This window comes from Anser brachyrhynchus (genome assembly GCF_964034855.1).
Source record: "Anser brachyrhynchus genome assembly, chromosome: Z".
Taxonomy (NCBI): Eukaryota; Metazoa; Chordata; class Aves; order Anseriformes; family Anatidae; genus Anser; species Anser brachyrhynchus.
Genome location: NC_137697.1, coordinates 24,037,444 through 24,057,368, shown reverse-complemented (window position 1 = coordinate 24,057,368; position 19,925 = coordinate 24,037,444). Strand labels below are relative to the sequence as shown.

The 19,925-nt window shown below is 44.3% G+C and overlaps 1 protein-coding gene across 2 annotated transcripts; it reads right to left on the bottom strand.

Moving 5' to 3' along the window:
- Nucleotides 1-4,278: 4,278 nt before the first annotated feature.
- Nucleotides 4,279-19,388, bottom strand: VLDLR (very low density lipoprotein receptor). Of its 2 annotated transcripts, XM_080573626.1 has the most exons (19): nucleotides 19,067-19,388; nucleotides 14,742-14,861; nucleotides 13,639-13,761; nucleotides 12,636-12,758; nucleotides 10,846-11,217; nucleotides 10,628-10,750; nucleotides 10,426-10,548; nucleotides 9,859-9,978; nucleotides 9,657-9,782; nucleotides 9,073-9,244; nucleotides 8,527-8,751; nucleotides 8,242-8,360; nucleotides 7,731-7,870; nucleotides 7,474-7,615; nucleotides 6,998-7,144; nucleotides 5,998-6,087; nucleotides 5,542-5,619; nucleotides 5,264-5,433; nucleotides 4,279-4,932 (listed from the first exon to the last, which is right to left on the bottom strand). In XM_080573626.1, the coding sequence occupies exons 1-19, from the start codon at nucleotides 19,368-19,370 to the stop codon at nucleotides 4,897-4,899; spliced, it is 2,853 nt and encodes a 950-aa protein (XP_080429752.1). In that variant the 5' UTR covers nucleotides 19,371-19,388; the 3' UTR covers nucleotides 4,279-4,896. The 2 variants fall into 2 exon arrangements, with proteins under 2 accessions (XP_080429752.1, XP_080429753.1); XM_080573627.1 differs by lacking the exon at nucleotides 5,998-6,087 and having other exon boundaries at nucleotides 4,745-4,932.
- Nucleotides 19,389-19,925: the final 537 nt, after the last annotated feature.

Here is a 19,925-nt window from a genome sequence, read left to right as displayed (position 1 = left end):
CAAAGAGCTGCTCAGAATGTTTAAGGTAATCCTCTCAAGTTGCTATCCAACTATTTGAGCTTTAAGCCTATGCACTAACACTACAGTAAAACATTTTCATTTCCAAATAATTTGAAATTTGAACTCCAGAAATCATGTTTACGGAAGGTGGGGAAAAAGGACCTGAAAACCACCTAATTTTTCTAGATAGGGCATGTCCACAGAAGAAAAATAAACAAACAAAATAAACCTGCTAAATTCTACTAAATCTTTGTATTTCACAGGCATTTATCTTAAGTTAGTGCTCAGTGTTTTCTATGTTCAAGCAATTTATTATGCACAAAAGAGTAGCTTAGTTACTTTAGGCTTCTGTAATCTGTAGAGCTTGTGGAATGCATTTTTTTCCATAGAATAGGTCTGATATTGAACATTTTCTATTGCTTGGCAAAGGTGTGTACAGCTCCTGACCAGGGCCATGCAAGGGAGAATTAAGACCAGCATCGTTCAACAGGCAGTCTTTATTTTAGATTTTCAACAGCCCAACTGTTTCACAGTCTTCCTCTGTCCTGCTCTTAAGACTTCTTCATTCAGAAGGGGAAATCTGCAAAACCTTTTCAAGAGAGGGGAAAAAAACAGGAAGCCAGGAATGTATTAAGTTGGCTTTTGCACTTCAGCAGAGCAGAACTCTTCAAGCACCTTCTTCCAATATCTGGCAACACCAACCATCGGTGTGAATCAGGTCAAGAGGAAGAGAAGCATGTTTCTTTGCAGACATACTGTGGCAGGTCTACAGCAAGCAGTGGCAGGCTTTCACTTGCACCCAAGGCTACTGAGAGAAGAGCTACTGAGAGAAGAGTACTTCCACAGCTGTAAGCTTCCCCCCCGCCTTATCTGAGGTTTCCCACACAAGTTCTTCCAGCTTGAGTACTTCTCTCTGACCCTTTTCCCTAATCTATGGAGATTCAGCACTCACATAAAAATAGATAGATGCATCTTCACTGTATTTCAGCAAAGATCTGATGGGAAAAAAAAAAGTTAAGTATTCTCATTAAAAATGTAGGCAAATACAAGTTGGCTTGGGAAAAAGCACACACTGCAGCTACCTTCTAGAGGAATGGGGTGGAGAAAGGGAAGAAGTGAAGCACTGAGCAATTTGAATTCCCTGTATGTGCATCTTCCGTCGCTTTTGCTGGCATTGTAGATATTTTACATTATATTGCTCAAAGGCAGATCAAATAGTAGGGAGGAAAGAATGTGGGAGCAGAGGGATGCTATTAAAAGAAATTTGAGTATTTGTAAGGAAAGAAAAAAAAAAACAGTTTTAAAGCTAGCTCTGCACTCACATTGGCCAGCAGACACTGAACAGAAGTAAGTAGTAGCCGGAACCAGAGGGCTTTGAATTCAGCCGGGAAAAAAGAATTATGTCATAACCTTGAATACTTCAATAACCAACTGAAGCCATATTTATGCATCTATTGACAGCATGTTCTTTGAGAGGCATACAAAGCCAAGTTACCCATGAAACTTGACCAAAGGGGTTATTAATGTCACATTGCTCTGGGAGCCTGTGAGATTGCAGCTGAGGAGCTCAGGCAAGGATGAGCTCTTAGAATCCATTTAGCAGCCATCAGCACAGCCACAGGCTGCTGCAGACGCAGTGCTCTGTGCAGCTATACCACCTTCATTAGGTGCCAAAAAAGTCACATGACAGAGCAATAAAACAGAGTCAGAGACTTGCAGATGGCAGGAGAAAAAAATTGTTCAAAGATAGTAAGGCATTTGTCTATGCAAGCTGGATCTTTTTTTTTTTTTTTTTTTAAACAGAAAGAATCCCTGACTACTCTCCAAGCCTGCTGTGGAAATAAACAACTTCATAACAGAAAAATGAAGAGAGGTGGGGCAGAAAAACATAAGTGAGATTAAAAGCCAAATGCTATCTATAACTAAGAACAGGCCATTTTATATAAGCCCCTGCTACTGCTTGATATCTCCCACTCCTCCACAGCTGAGCTAGTACAAAAGCTGAAGAATGATAAACAGAATTAGTTCATCAACTTATGAACTTAAGTTTCAGCTTCCATTGAATGCTAACATCAAGAAGTGCCTTTATTGATTATTCTGTCTGCCTTTTGGTATGATACCAGTGACAGCAAGGAACTTTAGCAAGAAAAGGGAGCTGTACATCTTCTGTGAAAAGACTAAAAAGGCAAAGCCTTTTGCCTGCATTTAGCTGCCATGAAAGTTTATAATTAACAAGCTGGCTGAGAATTCTGTTTTAGGCTTTGTCACATTTCAGCACAAGTACTTCAGAGTATCCCAAGCTAGACAGCTAAAAAACAAAAACAAATGAAAAACCAAACCAGTTGAACTCTAACTAGTAACTAATAACCCTTACACATTAGGGTGAAATAAAAAAGTATCACAGAAAATATTAGCAAAATAGAGTATTCTTAACCAGAAACTTCAAAGTTCTCCTTACACTCTGATCTTCACGACTCATTTTAGTCCATGTGCATTCCAGATATAGCAAACATCTAGACACAGACAAGAGTTGCCAGAGATAGCTGGCTAAAGCTCCAACTCCCCCAAGAGTGGTTTGCTTGCTAAATCTGTAGAAGTTGGCAGCTATCCTCATCTGTCAAGAAATACACAGAAGAGCATTAAGAGAGCAGACCCCAGATGTAACTGCAATGAAAACAGACATTAGAACCAAGTCCAGGAACTGATCCAAGTCCTGTCTTGATTTTTATTGTTTCTATTTTAGTGTGAATGATAGAGAATGATTTAACAAGTCATCACTAAAGCATGACCAGAAGATTTTAGTTTCTTCCACAAACCATGGCGGAAGGTTTGAGGCTAAGACAATAAGTAATTTCCCCATCCTGAGGGAGAAGTTAACCATTTTATCAGACCTGCATTAGGGTTAGCTACAGTGAAGTATAGCACCATAGCACCTCCTGGTAGAGCTCACGGGGGTGACAATTCAAGGCCAAGATCCTCAAGCCCAAGACCTAGGAAGCCAAGATCCAGGAAGTAAATTTGGCATTAAGTACACAACTAAGAAGACTAAGAAGAAGGTGGTCTGAGAAGGTGTTTTGCCTAGCCATTAGTTGGAGACTACTAAACAGTTTTACCACAATCAAAAGCTTCTTATTTTTGACTCCATACCTAATTGCAGAGCAAAATACTTGAACCACAAGACTTGCAAGGTAATTTATTTGCAGTCCTTCTCTATTGCACCAGTGAACTACACTTGTGCAGAGAATAAGAAATGGACTAGGTGCTACTGAATTGAGCACTCAAGCAGTATGGTACTAAACTGTTACCAGCAAAATAAATACCACTTTCTTAGAGTCAGAATAGTTGTACAGTTTATTTTTTCCTCTCCTGTTGTCAATGAAGAAGAAGGCTCCAGCACATGACATGATCGGTATCTTTGAGCCACTAAGATGAATTGACCATCCAAGATGGGTTACTTACAAGGTTCTCTAACAGGTTCTAACTTCTGCTTGCATTGTAAATTTAAATCACTCAAGGTACAAGATAGCATGCTGAGAAGAGATCAGCATATCCACGTACTTCATCTGTTGAAGGCAGAGCACCAAAAGCCATGATGCACAAAGGTCAGCCTTACTTACACATCTGGCTCAGTACCTTCCATCCCATACAAAAATCAGACAGTGCCTTCGCTCCCCTGAAGGATAGTACTTCACGGTGATGCACATTACAGAGGACTTCTTGCATTACATATGTAGCAACAGGTGCTTTTTAGCCCTGGGACTCCAGGAGCAGGCTGCTGTGATAAACAACCAAGTCACACTTCTATTCCTTTATGGAAGTATAGCAGCTACTAAGACCCCACTTGCACTGGGGTTGCCATCAAGAATAAAATTTAAAGTACAAGCTAGCAGTAATGCTGAGTTGTTACAAGTACCTTACACTTCCCTGGCCAACAACACTGACACCTGTCTTCACAATGTGTCATCTCTGTCAATACTACCTCTTAACCACACAAATGTAATTGAGGATTGACAGTGACTGAAAATACTACCTCAAGAGTCCAGCTGGACACCTATGAAGCAAGATGCATTCAGTCCAGAACTCTGCAGACTATCAGTCTTGAGTACAAACCTCAGTCACCTGGCAGGTCAGCATTATCTTAACAGTCTGGGGTACTACTGAAATAACTTCAGACAGTATTCTATGCTCTGGCTGGCAGCAGGGTAGCCCACTAAAACTTCCAACTTAGGAGATACTCATTTCATTTCAGTGAAAGAAGAATAATGGAAACTTTAACTGTTTGGTTTTTTTTTATTCTTACTTTTTCCCCTCCTTTGCATTTAGGATTTACAGTGATTTCTCAAAGAGCATTCATACCTGTCAAGCTCTGAGACAGACAAGATTGTTTCAGTCATACATACAAAATTACTTATGCTTACAAATTTTTGGCAATCATAGTAACCCGTTTTTTCCTATTGCCATTGCCCCCACCATTGAAAAAGACAGTGTACAATAATTTACATTTGAAGTATTTCAAAGTGCTTGATAGTGATTTTCCAGGAATAATATTTACAAGTGGCATATACACATATGTACAGCTGTTACAATATAGCACAAGTTGTGGCTGGAATATGGCTTTCTATGGAAAGTGCTTTGTATTTGGCCAGTGGTGTTACTGACTGACCAATTCAAGGGTACTGATAAAACAGTAGCCACTAAAAGCTGAATTGTTGTGGACAGGTATTTACAGAGTTGGTTGTTAAGCTGTATAAAACAGCTATTTACATAAGTGTTCCGTACGTAGAGAAAGTATCTTCATTCTTCCAAGAACGGAGGAAGTCTTTCAGCCACAAACCTGTTTATCATCCCCATAAGTGTAAAACACAAGTAAACTAAAAGTGATTGCTGATCCAGTGCTCACGCCATATCGTCATCTGTGCTTACAACAGATATCTGTAAAAAGATAATTACAAGTTAGCTACAATTTTACCTATAAAGAATACAAAACAATGCTAGGATCTAGTTCTTCAGGTTAATGACCATATTCAGCTCTGGATTACTCCATCCCAGTCATAGGGTAGCAGTTACCTACTATAATTTTAATCAAACATCATTTTAATCAAGATTAAAGTGATGTGCTCTTAGCTGATTGAGCCCAGTAGTTTGACTGTAGCCAGTAGCAGAGACCTCTCCCAAGTTCTAGTCAGATAGAACCTGGCAAGTCTTTGCTGTGTCTACTCTGATGACTAGCCTGGAGCTCAGGCACATCAACAGGCTTGCTTACCGCAGGGTAGGTGTGTCCTACTGAACCACTGTGTCTTCCAATATCAATAGTGAGGTCCTCTTCTGTAGTCTTCAGATAGACAGGATTATCAAAATTCATGCTTTTCATGTTCTTGTGCTGCCAGTTACGCCACATGAAGTAGCCAGCCACCGCAGCCATCACCAGCAATACTTTAGGGAGAGAAACAGAAATACAGAGCAGTGTCAAGTTAAACTCCTGAACAAGAGTGGCTTATCCCATCACAAGAGTCCCCAATAGCCAGCACATGCTGTACTCACAGATGGGAAGAACAGCCCAAGCTCCTGATGTTCCTCTGGCTGCAGCTACTTCAGACACTGTACCACTGATGTTGAACCCTGTGTGAAAATTTGTAGAGTAGTGAGATGGCTTGCTGACAGATTTTTATCAGATGGCTTACTAAGACACTAAGCCCAAAAGGTGGGCTAACATTAACATGTCTGCAAGAAACTGCTAAGAGGTTTCATCTTATCTTAGCAGAAAGCTTTTATTACTTGCCTTCTTTGAGCACTCCTGGGATTTCATGGAACCCACAGGTTCCATAATACCATGAGCTAATTATGTTTCACTCTTCAGCTGTTGTAGTTCTACTATATACATGAACTGTCCTATATTCTCTACTTGCATGCAAAGGAGAAAACTTTCAAGTAAGCTAGTGGGTCAGTTTGCATTTCACCTCTCTAGTGTTTAGCAGTCTGAGTTATTGGGACCAGTACCTCCAGGAACTAGTCCAACAGTTGGAGATTTTTCTGTTCTGCTGGTATCTTTAGCCTCAGTGTAAGCCACAGTAGTTCCAGTACCTGAAACTAATTATAGATCAAGAACCCAGTTAATCTGGAAGTTCTGCAATGGCTTAGTTATGACAGCCATGGCAGTGAATGTTTAGCAGATGGCAGAATGGTCATGCAGCTTGTTAGCTTTATCAGAAACACTGACATTAGTTACTTCACTATGTACACGTTCTGCTGAAGGTGTTGATCAAAAATAATCCCAAGAACCAGAGTAGACAGTTATTTCAGGTATAAGCTCTAGGTATGTAAAGTCATTAAAACCGTAAGCCACCCCACCCCCTCACTTCAGGTTCTCTGTATAAGAATTAGTTCCACAGACTTGCTAATCAAGTACTTTAATACATATAATAACATTTTAGAGAAGCTACTATCCTCAGACAGCAGAAGATCACATCCTCTTATTCACTGCTCTGACTGTGGCAGTCAGAGTCAACATGCAATATATTAAGTGGCACCTTGAAGCTCCTAGTTCCACTAGACTGGACAAACAAGCCTGCCATATAGCCAGTGCTCAGGATAGTAGCAGCAGTATGTTTCTTTGGACATGGAAGTGATGTACACATCCTTCCCTAGTCAGCAAGATTAGCCTATCAGCTTTTCAATATATTTATACGCTGTAGAGCAGTGTTAGTTTATACCCCTTATTTTATAAGAAAGCAGCTAGGCATGTTTTGTGTGTGTGCTTGCTGTCTGCAGAAAGCCATTGGGTGATGATGATGATGCAGAAGCCAAGCATGGACTTTGAACAGCACCTATGGATTTGAAGAGCCAGCTTAAGGCATGCCAAAAGATCTCCAAGATAAGTTACATCAGACTAACTCATGCAGAGCTGTCAGCTTGTACTGTCATGTTTGTTTCTTACAGATTCAGTACCCCTCCTTCTTCCTCACCATCCACCCTAGAAAAAAAGTTTAGGTTACTATACCTGCACATCTCAGACCATCTTCCTGCAAGAAGTATCCAGCAGGACATGCACAGGTATACTTTGGAGAGTGTTCATTTATCTGAGGAGCAGGCAGGCACAGGTAGCTACAGCCTCCATTTGCCATATTCTCTTCACACCAGTTTCTGCCTGTTGGCACAAGTCGATTTTAAGCAATTAACAGAAGTGAGCCTTCATGCTCCAGAGGTACAGCATATTTTTTTGTTCAGGAATCACTCTAGAGTTGTTTGCCTCTGCAGGTTATATGTTTGTGCCAGCTCTGCCCAAACAAGAACAATTGCAACTAAGCCTTCTCTCAAACTGTGAGAGGTAGAAGCTCAAGTAGGGGTGCCTAGGCTGGAAGCTTCCAGCACTTCAGTGAAACAGACAGCAATACAGGGGAAGGATATCATTTGCCAGCACCCAGGCAGAGCAAGCTTTATGAAAAGTATACAGTGACAGAACAAACTCATAGCTACCTGAAGGCTGAACAAGTTCATGGTAAATGATGATGTCCTGTGCGTCATTGAGGTTGTATACTAGGGTAACCAATTCAGATCCAGTAAATTTGTTGGCACCATAGACGGCTTCATTCTCTCCATCAATCCAGTACACACGGTCCTAGAAAACAGTCATTGTATCCCAGTCACTCTGTGTTACTATTACCACCGTAACTGCTAACCGCACACTAGCAAGAAGAGGAGCTCTGACAAGTACTACAGCAAGTCATTCTTACCTCAAATATTGTTAGAGCAAGAGGATGAGGAAGGAACATATGAGACTTCAGCACAAGTCTACGATCCTGGCCATTCAGGTCTATGCTTGACAGCATATGTAATTTAGAATCAAGCCAGTATAGTCGGCTTTTTACAAGATCTAGAAGAAAAAAAGACACATTTACTATCTACACAGACAGGACCTCCAAAGTCCCCGCAAAGGCTGAAACACCTGCAGGTACAAGAATAGTTGCTGTTTTGCCATAGTTTCTAAATATATGGGTATACACATTAGATTGCTGCAGTGCTGCCTAAGTGACCTGTACCTTGACTAGAATACAGAACAGTACAAGGAAGGTTACTATTTCAGCATCTGATGGGTGCTGTGCCTGTTGCAGTGTCTCCAGGCACGTAGGAACTTCCCAATCTCAAAAGCTGAAAATAGTTCCCTGAAGGATGACCTTGGCTTTTGTAGCAAACAGACTTCTAAAGCTCCAGAATACCTCTGGCACAGTGACAAGTTCAACATACCTAGAGCAATTCCATTAGGCCATTGGATTTCTGTTGTCACAAGCTGCTGTCTGTCAAATCCATTCATTCCTGCTTTTTCAATTTTTGCTGGCTCACCCCAGTCTGACCAGTACATAAAGCTGTGAAGCAGAATTTATGTTGTATAATGCACTATAGTATTGTGTAGTATCACTCTTAATTATGACCATTTGCTAACAAGTAGTTAGACAAAGGCTGCCTAAGTCAATTATCAGGACAGAGTACTAGCAGGTCTGTTCTTTCTAAAGAACCAGGACAAAGACTTACCCAGAAAGAGGATCTACAGCAATAGAAGCTGGCTCTCTCAGCTCAGAGAGAAACAAAACTTTTCTTTTTGTGCCATCTAGGCTAGCCACTGAAATGGTCTTTGCAGATGAGTCAGTCCAGTAGATGTTCTTATAAACCCAGTCAACAGCAATTCCTGCAGGGCTGTGTATGTTGTCCAGGATTCTGATGTGTTTTCCAACTTTATCACGGGTATCGATGGAGGCACTGGAAGACAAGAGTTACTTGCTTTCACACCTTCCTCCACAGACACTATTTGACATGCCTCAAATAGTGCATATAGCTCTTGGGCAGGCTATCTACAGAGATGTACTTGTGACTTTCCATGAAGTATCTTTGGTTCATTTGTAGCAGCAGTTACAAAGAAGTGCAATAAGCACACAACATGCTAGTTACACGAACTTGCCCTAAAGACTTGAGTGCAGATGATACATCAGGAATCTAATTCTCTAGAAGAGCATCCTGAACAGAATGCAGGATGATTAGAGAAGCATTTTAATTCTAGATTTAGAGGCTGAGTCCACTTACCTGAAGATTGCTTTTTGGCTAAAGTCAGCCCAATAAAGCTTTTGCTCAGCAATATCAGCATCTAGAGCTACAGTGTTTCTTAGTTGCTCTACTAGCTGAATGTACTCTTTCCTCTCAAGACCAATCTTCCTGATATCCCGGCGGTTGGTGAAAATTAGACATGGCTCTTTCCCTGTGAAAGAGTGAAAAGATTTATCTATATCTCTAGACATATAGCCTCAGACTGTTCTTTTATGACAAGATTTAAGTGTCACCAGATTTAGTATTTGCCATTCCACACTTGCTAATAGATGCTGACAGACATCTTAGCTGTACCCTACCTCATCCTTTTCTCCCTCCACAACTTCATGGGGAGGGTCTTCCTGCCCAGGGAGCAGATGGAAACAGTTTGTCAGGTTGACATGGTAGCCTTAAATGCTGTGTCATAGCATCATAAGAAGATGTTAAAAGTGTCCAGGTCTGTACAATTTGTATTAGGATCAGCACAACTATTGTTGTAACCACAGTGGCATAAAACATACACCACTTGGTATCTCACTTTAAAGTGGCTTTCAGGCTTAGGGATATAGAAATCTTATACTTACCCACAGCTTTGCATACTCCTGTAGCAAGATCCATCTGATAGCCACGGCTACATTCACATTTGTAGCCACCTTTCAGGTTGATACAGATTTGACTACAGATACCGGGGTTCTGGCATTCATCAATATCTGTAAAGACAACAATTTCATTTGTTCTCATCCCCAGTAACATTGGTAGGTTCCATATTATCCACAAGATACTTGCCTCCACAGGTTCTCCTGTCTACAAGCTCAAACCCAGCTGGACAGTCACATTCATAGCCAATAATGAAATCTCTGCAGATGTGGGAGCATCCACCATTGTTCACCAAACATTCATTTACGTCTAGAAGAGAAGAAGTGGCCAATTCTTAGATGGCATACATACATAGTCTTGAAGTCTTAGTCATGGAGTGCTTTAGCAGATACCCATCCATTTTCTCAGGATGTCTGCCACATCTGCTAAACCACACAGGTGCTTCAAGTCATTTGCAGAATATCTACTCAAGATCATATTTGCTCAGCTATCAACATGTTGCTTGCATTACAAGTGGGCAGCAGCAGATCAAGACTGAGGCTCCTAGACACTTCAGAGTTTAGTGGCCTCAGGTACTTTCTGGTCATAGACTAGCCATCCCATGAGTCAGTTTGGCTAGGATAAAGCTAGCCTATTAACTGGGTTGCTTGCTACGAAGGAAATGCAGATGGGCATTCCAGTCCAACATCTGACAGCTCAGAACCTGTAACCAACGTGTCTAGTGGTCAGCACTGCATAATGAGTTTGTCCACTTACTGCATTCCTTCAGGGGCTCATCACTCCAGTCCTTGCAGTCTCTCTGCTGGTTACACACTTTATTGATATCTATGCATTCTCCACTTCTGCACTTGAATTTGCCAGGTCCAGAGCACTGAATAACTGATAATGAAGACAATGAGGAAGACCACTGGCTTCAGAAATTCCATGAAGTCTTTATTCTTGTTTAGGTCCAACTTACCATTGTTACAGTTCGCTTCATCAGTGCCATCCAGACAGTCTCTCACACCATTGCACTGCCTACTCCCATGGACACAGTTCCCATCTTCACATCTGAACTGGTCTGGTCTGCAGGTCCTAGAAGCTAAGGACATAGCCATTACAGAGTTAGACCTACAAAGTCTGTCAGAACAGAGGCCAAAGAACACCTCCTAAAGAAGAGCAACCAAGCTAACTTACGGCAATTAATTTCATCACTTCCATCCTTGCAATCAGGATCTCCATCACACCGCCACTTCTTGTGGATACATTCACCTGAGCCACACTGCATCTCACTTGCAGAACACTTCACCGGAGGTGCAGGCTGGCGGCCACACTGCTCCAAAGATTCATCTGAGTGGTCAGAGCAGTCAGCATCATCATCACACACCCAGCTGATAGGGATGCAGGTAGAGCTCTTGCACTGGAACTCATGAACACCACAGGTAGGAGGTGCACACTCCAGCTCATCACTGCCATCACTGCAGTCATCTTGACCATTGCAGACAAAGCTTTTGGAAATACATTGCCCACTGCTGCATGTGAACTCTGCTGCACTACAAGTCACATTACCTGGAGTAACAGGAGTGAAAAATATTAGCAGATTATCACAAAAGACAACTTTTGAATGGTGTTTTGCTTTGCAGGCTCTTTGCTCCATCATCTGTGATCTGACAGTAGGTCAACATCATGTTGAATGCTCTAGAAGAACCCAACTGACCACCTGCAGGATGCTTGTGATACATACAGACCATCTTCCTTGTCTTAAATGCCTGAGTGAGAGGGATCAGTTCTGAGCCACTGAGTGAAAGTAACCTCCTCCTGAAGCAGACAGGCTGTTCTGCTTCAGAGTGCTAGCCTTTGGGAAAACAGGCTCAGATCCTGTGAACCAGAGACAGAAGGTAAGAGAATTGCTAACTCTGGAGTACAGTCTAAGGTTTAGGTAGCCAGATGGTCAGCATGCACTGTAGTTTGAAATTGAAGTGTTTTGTGCTGGTCCCCAGGACAGCAGTGGCCCATTTACCTGGGCCACTGGGGATAAACAGAACAAGATATTGCACCAGTTGATCCTGTGGCATTAAGAACATCCACACAACTTATGCCAGTACAAATTATGCTGGTTTATTAGCAGCGTAGCTAGCAGCTCAGTATGCCTAGGCTGATAGTTTTATCAGCTTCATTAGAAATGAAGTCTGTAAATCTGTCAGATTAAAGCATTTGCTTGCTGAGTAAGGCAGCTATCCCACAGATGCAGAGCACACATCCAGAGATCTGCATCTCATTAGTCCATCCAGGCTCAAGGTAGCTCTGGAGGAAGCCAGCCCTGTGGATTTGCTTACAGTAATTTTGTCTCGGGACACCTCAGGCAAGTCATATGTACCAAGTTCATTAGAACAAGCTGGGAACACTGCACTCTAATGCTGACTGCTGCAGTTTCACTTGTGCACTGGCGTGAAGTTGCCCCTCAAGACTTGAAACCTAACTTCCCTAGTCTGCATTTCCAGACTAGGGTGCAAAATACTGTAGGTCAGGGCTATGAAGCACATCAGCTTCCCCCTTGGACACAAGTCCCTGCTACACCTAAGAATGCTTACACTAACAATCCTGGCCAAAACCAGGACAAGGAGACAAATTATTAGTATAGGAGACAAATTATTAGTATAAGCAGCAGCTAGAGTTACCTGTTGAGAAATACTGCGGAGATCAAGTTCTGAGGGTTTGCTTGACAAATTACTATGCCTATGGCTATTGCCAAAACTAGCCAGAGAGCAAGACAGACATTGAATAGTTTATACTACTGTACATCTTGACGTAACAGGGTAGAGGAGTGTTAGAACAAGTCTGTTTTGTTAAACAGGCTGCAATACAAATACAGGTTTAAGGAAATATTGGTATGAGAAATTTATCTTCCCAGGTATACTGTCCAGCTAGCTCCTTTCCAGACAACTCAATTTCAAATAGAGTTATGCAGCCACCATTTCTTCCCTTACCACAATTCTCTTCATCTTCTCCACTGTCACAGTCTTTTTCACCATCACATTTCCAGGACACTGGGATACACTGGGTTGACTGAGGACCACAGCTGATTTCATTTACCCGGCATGTTCTCATATCTATTGGAAAGAGTTCAAGTTCAATTTAAGAGTTCTGAAATTTAAGAGCTACTGATCTTGGGTTTTAGCAGTTGTCCTGAAAGTTGAGTCTGAAAGGCTTCAGCTCTGGACACAGCTGCAGTTAGATGCCAGCATCCATCTAAATTAATGGCTCCATCATAGAAGAGGTTACAGTAGTTAGTAGTATTTGGTAAATCTGTTAGGAATTGGAAGCATCTTTTAAGAGTATCTTTGTAGTGGCAGCTTTGTGACTGCACACCAATTACACTGTAGAAGCTTGAGCTATAATACATAATAGCAGGTAGGAATAATACCAAAGTGCAGTTGAACTTAGTGGGATCTACACTGAGGAGCAGTCACTGTATTTCAGCCCTAATACAGAGAAATGAAGCTTTGCAGATCCCACAGATCTATATCCCTTTATTAACTACCGCAGTTAGGACTCAATAACTGCAAGACCTCATAGTCAGGGATCAGTGTTTTCACTTCCCTCCTCCCAGCACAAAGTCATTCACTCAGTTCCTACACTAGCTTTGGTAATATTGCAGTGTAGTTGTCTTGGAGGACAGTGATCACTCTGAACAAGATACAGCAATGTTCAGGCCTGCAGCGTTGTGCTTAGTGACTGTAAAGGTAAGAAATCTTACACTCGCCAACTGTTACCAAGTAGAAGTGCAGATTCCCCACACAGTTCTGTAACCTTTTAATACATAAGTCTTGACAAGACCCTGATGTGGCCAAAGCCAAGCTAGCAGTTACGAAGGTACATTTCCAAGACAGGTGCAATCTTTTTAGGAGGAGAGCCAGGCTGCAAGCAGGCAAGAAGTCAAGATGCTACAACCCGCAGGCTTGCCTGCGCTGACATGCAAAGCTCACTTACGACACAGTTCAGCACTCTCGTCAGACCCATCCTCACAGTCCGGATCCCCATCACACTGCCATCTGTTCGGCACACACTGACCACTGTTGCACACAAAGTCAGATTCAGCACACGTCTTCTTCACTGCAAGAGAGAAGGACAGACACTGGTTTAAATACCAGAGGTTAGCTGTTCTGTTGCAGCTACAGATTTGCTGCCTTGCCCTAGCAAAGTGATGCAACATCCTTAGTTCTTGGATGTCTGGTGTCTTCTTCCACAAGTCTAACTTAGACACCGTCTAACACTTCCTAGAGAGCTACCCAGCACAGAAACATTTATCTTCCTGTAAGCAGGCACTGAATGACTGCTAGTGCAAAGGGAGACTATGCAGCTAGAAGAGCTGCTACTTCAATCACACCTGAGTTAAAGGACTATTAATAATAATAGTTATATTCAGATTTTGAACTTCATGCTTATTACCATAGCATTGGATTTGCAGTGTCATTACATAAGTATAGTATACGTAACCCAACAACAAGAGTTTAGGTCTGCTTGAGCAGACTGACAGTTCAGCTACACCAGTGCTGGATATGAAATCTGCTTTCCAGTGTCTCTAAGTATTTCTAGTCATCCATCTTGGCCTCCATGTCTGCATAAAACATGAGTTGGCAGACAGAGCTAGAATTAGCGTTTATACGAGATGCAACAGAATCACTTTCACGCATGAAAGAGGACTTTTAGCCACGGAATAGCTAACAGCTGCGTAATAATAGCAATCCGTTTCTACTATGTTTTCATGCAACAACCAAAAAGAGGCTTGCGTTCAGCTCTAGGCAATCACCACTCCAGCAAACAAAATTTTGTTCATTAGCTTTTCTCTTATTCACCAGTTCCAGGAAACTTTCAGAAACCTAAGAAAAACTCAACTGCATCAGCTTGATCCAGGGCATTTAGGCAGTCCCCTAGCATTTCTAGGGGATTTGTCCTCTATTCTGTATTCCACATGTAAGAAGTGCTGGACAGTGTAAGTATCTCTCCAGCTATCTACTTTCCACCATTAACCCCCTACTGCCAACTAGGGAGTATAGCTACAGAGGGATTACTTCTTTTGGTTAAATACTCACCACAAGCACTCTCATCACTGCCATCTGAACAGTCTTCATCACCATCACATTTCCAGAGTAAAGGAATACAGCGTCCATTACTACACGGGAACTGGGATTCTTCACATTTTGCTCTCGCACCTTCAATGAAAAAAAGAATCTGAGCCAGTACTGTTCAGCAGTATTTTCCTTCACTTTCACCCACTGCTGATCAAGTAGATAACCAGCTTAATGGACAGCATAACATCAGCATGAAACTATATCTGATCTCTGAATCTTTTGATTGTAGTTACCTTATTCAACTATGACAGCAGAACCAGAAGCTTTCCATCATAGTACAAGTGCAGAGATTAAGCAGTATGACAGTATACTCGTCAGATAGTAGTAAACCACCCTCAGTGTTCCTATTACTGAGCTTTCCTTTTTAAGGTAGGGTCTAGTTTGCAAGGGAAAAGGATGCTTGTGCACAGGCTCCTGCTGTCGACAACCTAACATAACATTCTAAAAGATCCTCAGACTTTTAGCAAACAGTTTAAACTTGACTAATGCTGAGCTGAATTCAGTACTCCCCTGCTCATACATTACCATCCTAAGATGTCTCTAAAGATAGCTTAGATACCTGTTCTATTTTTTTTAAACATACACCATTTTTTCCTGATATAAGTTACTTCAGCAGTAGTAGTCCTGAAGCCTGGAAAGTTATAATAATGGACAAAGTTAGTTGCTACCATCTGGTTGTCCCCACAAATGAGGGCAGAGATATTCCTTAGTATACCCAAAAGGATGCGTCACGACATATCTAGATCTTGCTCATTAAAGCTAGGTCAAGTGTAATACTAAGAGAGCAAGATAAATTATCACTTCCTTCTGGAATCAAGTCTGTTGTCTCCAGACTGGTAAGTCTTAGCTCTTAGTACACTCCAGTTAGGTACTGCATTGTGCATGATGCTTAAAGTGCATTTTCCAGAATACCTTCAGTTCTGAACCTGTATGGCCCTGTCCCTCAAGGGAATGTTATTTGTCTTGAAGCTCTTGCTATAACTGCTGCTAAAAGCAGCAGCCTGCTTCTTCAGCAGCTAAGCCAGGGCTATCCATGTAATGCTTGCAGGCAAGTGTATGATTTTATGCATTAGTTTTGGCTGCACATGCCCATGGCATGATGCAAAACTCCTGGTCCTCCTTGATTTATTGCATCATTTAATTGAGGTGCTTTGTCTTGGCATTCCAAGGGTCTGGAAGGACATCTAATTTTAGACAAACATTACTTGTTATTTTATATCTTCTGTGCATGACATGCAAAATGCAACAGTTTCCAAGTGGAAGGAAGCTATTCAGCCTTCTGAAACTGATGCATTTCACATTACCCCATGCAAGAGAGCTAGTAATGGAATGACAAACCCTGGACAGAGTATAAGCAAGGAAAACAAGGACAGTTTTACCTGCTGGGTGTCTTATGTAAATTCACACTTGAAATAAAGTATTTGAAACAGCAGCTTATTGAGCTGTGCTGATGTTTTAGCAGTCTTACTGGTCAAGTAAAACACTAACTCACTTGTCAGAGTCAAGCCATAACAACTTGTTTCCTGTGAACTGTTTAGAGGTGTCAAAGCAATTGAACATCAGCACATATGCTCTCTACTTCCATGCCTCCTCTCCTTTTTAGAGGGAGCATTATACCAGCAAGCACTTTCCAATAGAATGGCTTTGCAAAGCTACCACTACTCGGTCAGGAGTGGTCAAAAAAGCAGCTTGCCTAGCAGTGCCAGAAGGCAGACCTCAGGCAGAATACACGGTACAGAAGCCACAAGTACCAGCTTGCTCTTAGCCTAGCATCACCCTGTTATCTACTTACTTCTAGCAGAAGTAGACTTCTGCTAGCAAAGCTTGATCACACATTATTCCAATTATTACTGTACAACTAGCTAAAACATGAAGTGACTGACTGCTGCTAGTTTTGAGACATTCTCATCCAGGCTTTCAGAGTGGGAACAGTCAACCTTTCCCAAAATAGCATGCTAGAGATATTAGACTAAGCCTGCCACTCAGGAGATCCCAAAATAACTCCCGCAGTCTTCAGTTACTCTATTTCAAGCTAGAATAACTCGGAAAAGGCTTGCTAAGATTACACATTACATTGTGACTTACAAATGCATTTGGTCAAAGTGATGTTACAACAGGGAAGCTACAAACAAGGCTAAACAAAACAGGAACTGAACTTGGAATTACAACTATAACTTTACAATTGCAAGCCATTCCAAGAAGGTGTCATCTCTTCTGCAGTTGATAACAAATGAAATGTCAAAGCAACTACTTCTATTAGCCCATGAACAAGTAAAGAACTGACAGCACCTAACACCCACCCAGGTGCATGAAGGTAAAGGTCATCATCTGTTGATGCTCCTGAAGATGGCTGTCAAACTCTAAAGGTTACATGGAGTGAGCTCCAGTTAAGGTGAAAGCTAGCTCCAGTCCATAACTAACTATGGTCCCTTCTTACACTAAGCACAGTTCTGCAATATCAGGTAGATGCTACCCATCTGATCCACTGCTTTTTGAAACAGCCATACCTCAGCTGCAGCTTCAGTCACTAAACATTTAGTTTTTAGATCAGTATCAGTTCACCACTAATTCAAAAGCTTCTCTGCATGTGCTAGTCAAGCACCTTCACACCTTCTCTTTGACATAAGTCTTGGGCAAAAGATGTAGAGGACCTGTAGCTGCACAGCCTCTGATTGCTAACAAGAATTACTCCACTGTTCCCCAGGTTATCCACTCACTAGAAGTTGTCTTATAAGCAGCGATGTGTGCAGGGTGAAGGAACAGTTACAATCACTACCTAAGTTAAACTGACAATTGCTTTACCTTCTTACCTCTGCAGTCACTGTTTGTCTCAGGCCCTTAAGCAAGTCATCAGATTACTTGTCTAGGCAGCTTCAGACATGTGACACTTGTGTGCTGTCATCTGACACCAAGTCCCAGAAAAGCTTGCAATAGTGATTGGGAAACCTTCATACAGGAACTAGTGAAGTAGACTGCCTCCAGACCCTGGCAATTACAACTATCAGTATAAGAGCTGGTGGGCCACTATCTCACATTGAGGGAAGAACTGGACGAACTTGGAGGACTAAAGCTGCCCCCATTTTATATCTGAGTACAATTTCTAACTACAGTGAACCAACAGCTTCAGCATCAGCCAGTTTCAGCCTTCATTTTACAGCTGTTTAAACAAGGGGGTCCATGTCTCTTGTAGACTAGGCAAGGGAGCAGTCTATATGATTAGAAACGGAGGGATGATTTCTCCTTTTCTGTCTTTTATGAGGACCAGACGCAATCTTCTCCTTGCTGGATTCTACCTTGCAAACCCAGTGTCTGAACACAGCACATTGTTGGGACTACAGGGTAGAATTACCTTTAAGCATACTTTGCCAATACAACCAAAATAAAACACTTAAGTATACTTTTGGGTGCTAGTCAGGAGATTAACAGCACACTGTCCCCAAACCCTCAACTCAAACAAGATACAACACAGGCACTAATTGCCCACCTCCCAACTAGATCGGGAGCTTGGACCTCAGTTTCTGGAGGAAGAAAGGAGTCGGCAAGTTGATTACTACCAAGAGGGAAATATTTTTAGTTGACCACGCATTTCGCTTAACGCACAAGTTCCACCGCCTTCGGGACAATTGCGACTATGCTGGAGACGACCACGACTAGGGCTACTAGGTTTGCAAGAAGGGCTTCGGCGCTGGCAAGACTCAACCTTGCCACCAGGTGGAGATCCTAAGGGATCGTACGGTGGTTGCAACTGGCCCTGAACTAGAGCCATGCCAATGCTGCTGGATGCCACAAAGCCAAAGTTGCTCGCAGAGTACTTTGACAACACCTCCAACACCGCCGGCTTTCCGAGGGGTTCTCTACCTCCCCAGCCACCGTGCCAGCCCCGGGCTGGCACACCCTCCCTCACCCAGAGGCATCGCGCTGGAAACCCCCGCGGCAGCCAGCCGCCGGGGCTCCCCCGGGAGAGCTGCTCGGGGCGGGGCGGGCAGGGACGGCCGCGGGCTCGGGCCCACCCGCGCCATCCCCGCGCGGCCCCGGGGGAGCGGCGGCACCTCCCGCGGCGGATGGGGGCGGCGGGACAGACCCCAGCAGCTCCCCCCTCAGCTCTATCGTCCCCCCCGAATCCCCCCGAGCCCCGCTCCCCCAGCGCAGCCCAAGAGCGGAACAAAAAAATAAGCGGGTGGAGGGGAAAGGGCATCGCGGGGGGTGGGAGCAGCCCAGGGGTGCGCGCCACAGCCTCGCCCGCCCCCCCCCCCCCCCATCCCCCAAAACCCAGGCCCCTCACTCACCATCGGCGGCAGCGCGCAGGCAGGCGAGGGCGAGCAGCAGGCAGAGCGCCCCGCAGCGCGGCAGCGCCCACCGCCGCCCCGCACCGCCACCGGGGCCGCCACCGCCGCCTCCTCCTCCGGCACAGCCGCCACCGGCCGCCGCGGCGCTCCGCTCTCCGCGCTGCCGGCCCGACCGCATCGCTGCGCCGCGCCGCGGGGACAGGACGGGGAGAGAGGGCGGGAGGAGAGGCGGAGAGGGAGGGTCGGAGGGCAGGCAGCCGCCGCGGTCGGAGAGGCGAGGAGGAGCGGAGGGAGCCCGAGACATGCACGGGGGGAGGGTGTCCCCGCGGCGCTCTTATAGCAGCCGCCCGGCCGCCCTGCGCGGCCGCTGGTGACTCACGGCGCCGCGCCGGGCCCCGGTTGGCTCGCCAGCGCCGCCCGCCCCCGCTTCCTCCTCCGCGGCACCTGCAGACACCGGCACGGCTCGGCTCGGCACGGCGAGTGGCCCCAAGGTGAGTGGTCACCGCCCCACCGGGCTTCCCCGCTGCCGGCCCCTGCCCCCGGTGGAAGCGAGGTGGGGGGGGCTTTGTCCGGGGGTACCGGGGCTTTGCCTGGGGGTACCGGGGGTTGCGGGGCTTTGCCCGGGCGGTGCGGATGGCGGCGGCTTTGTTTTCCTCCTTTGCTCCCCCGCAGCGCCGATGCCGCGCCCCGCCACGGGGAGGGGGTGTCGCTGGGTCCCCCGGCCCGCGCAGCGCTGCGAGGCGTGCCGGCATCGCGCCGAGGGGTGGTTTTCGCCAAAAAAGCGTTTCTTCCATTTGGACACCCTCCCATGGTTGCGTGCTTCTGTGAACCCCCCCCCCCTCCACCACCTTCCCACCCT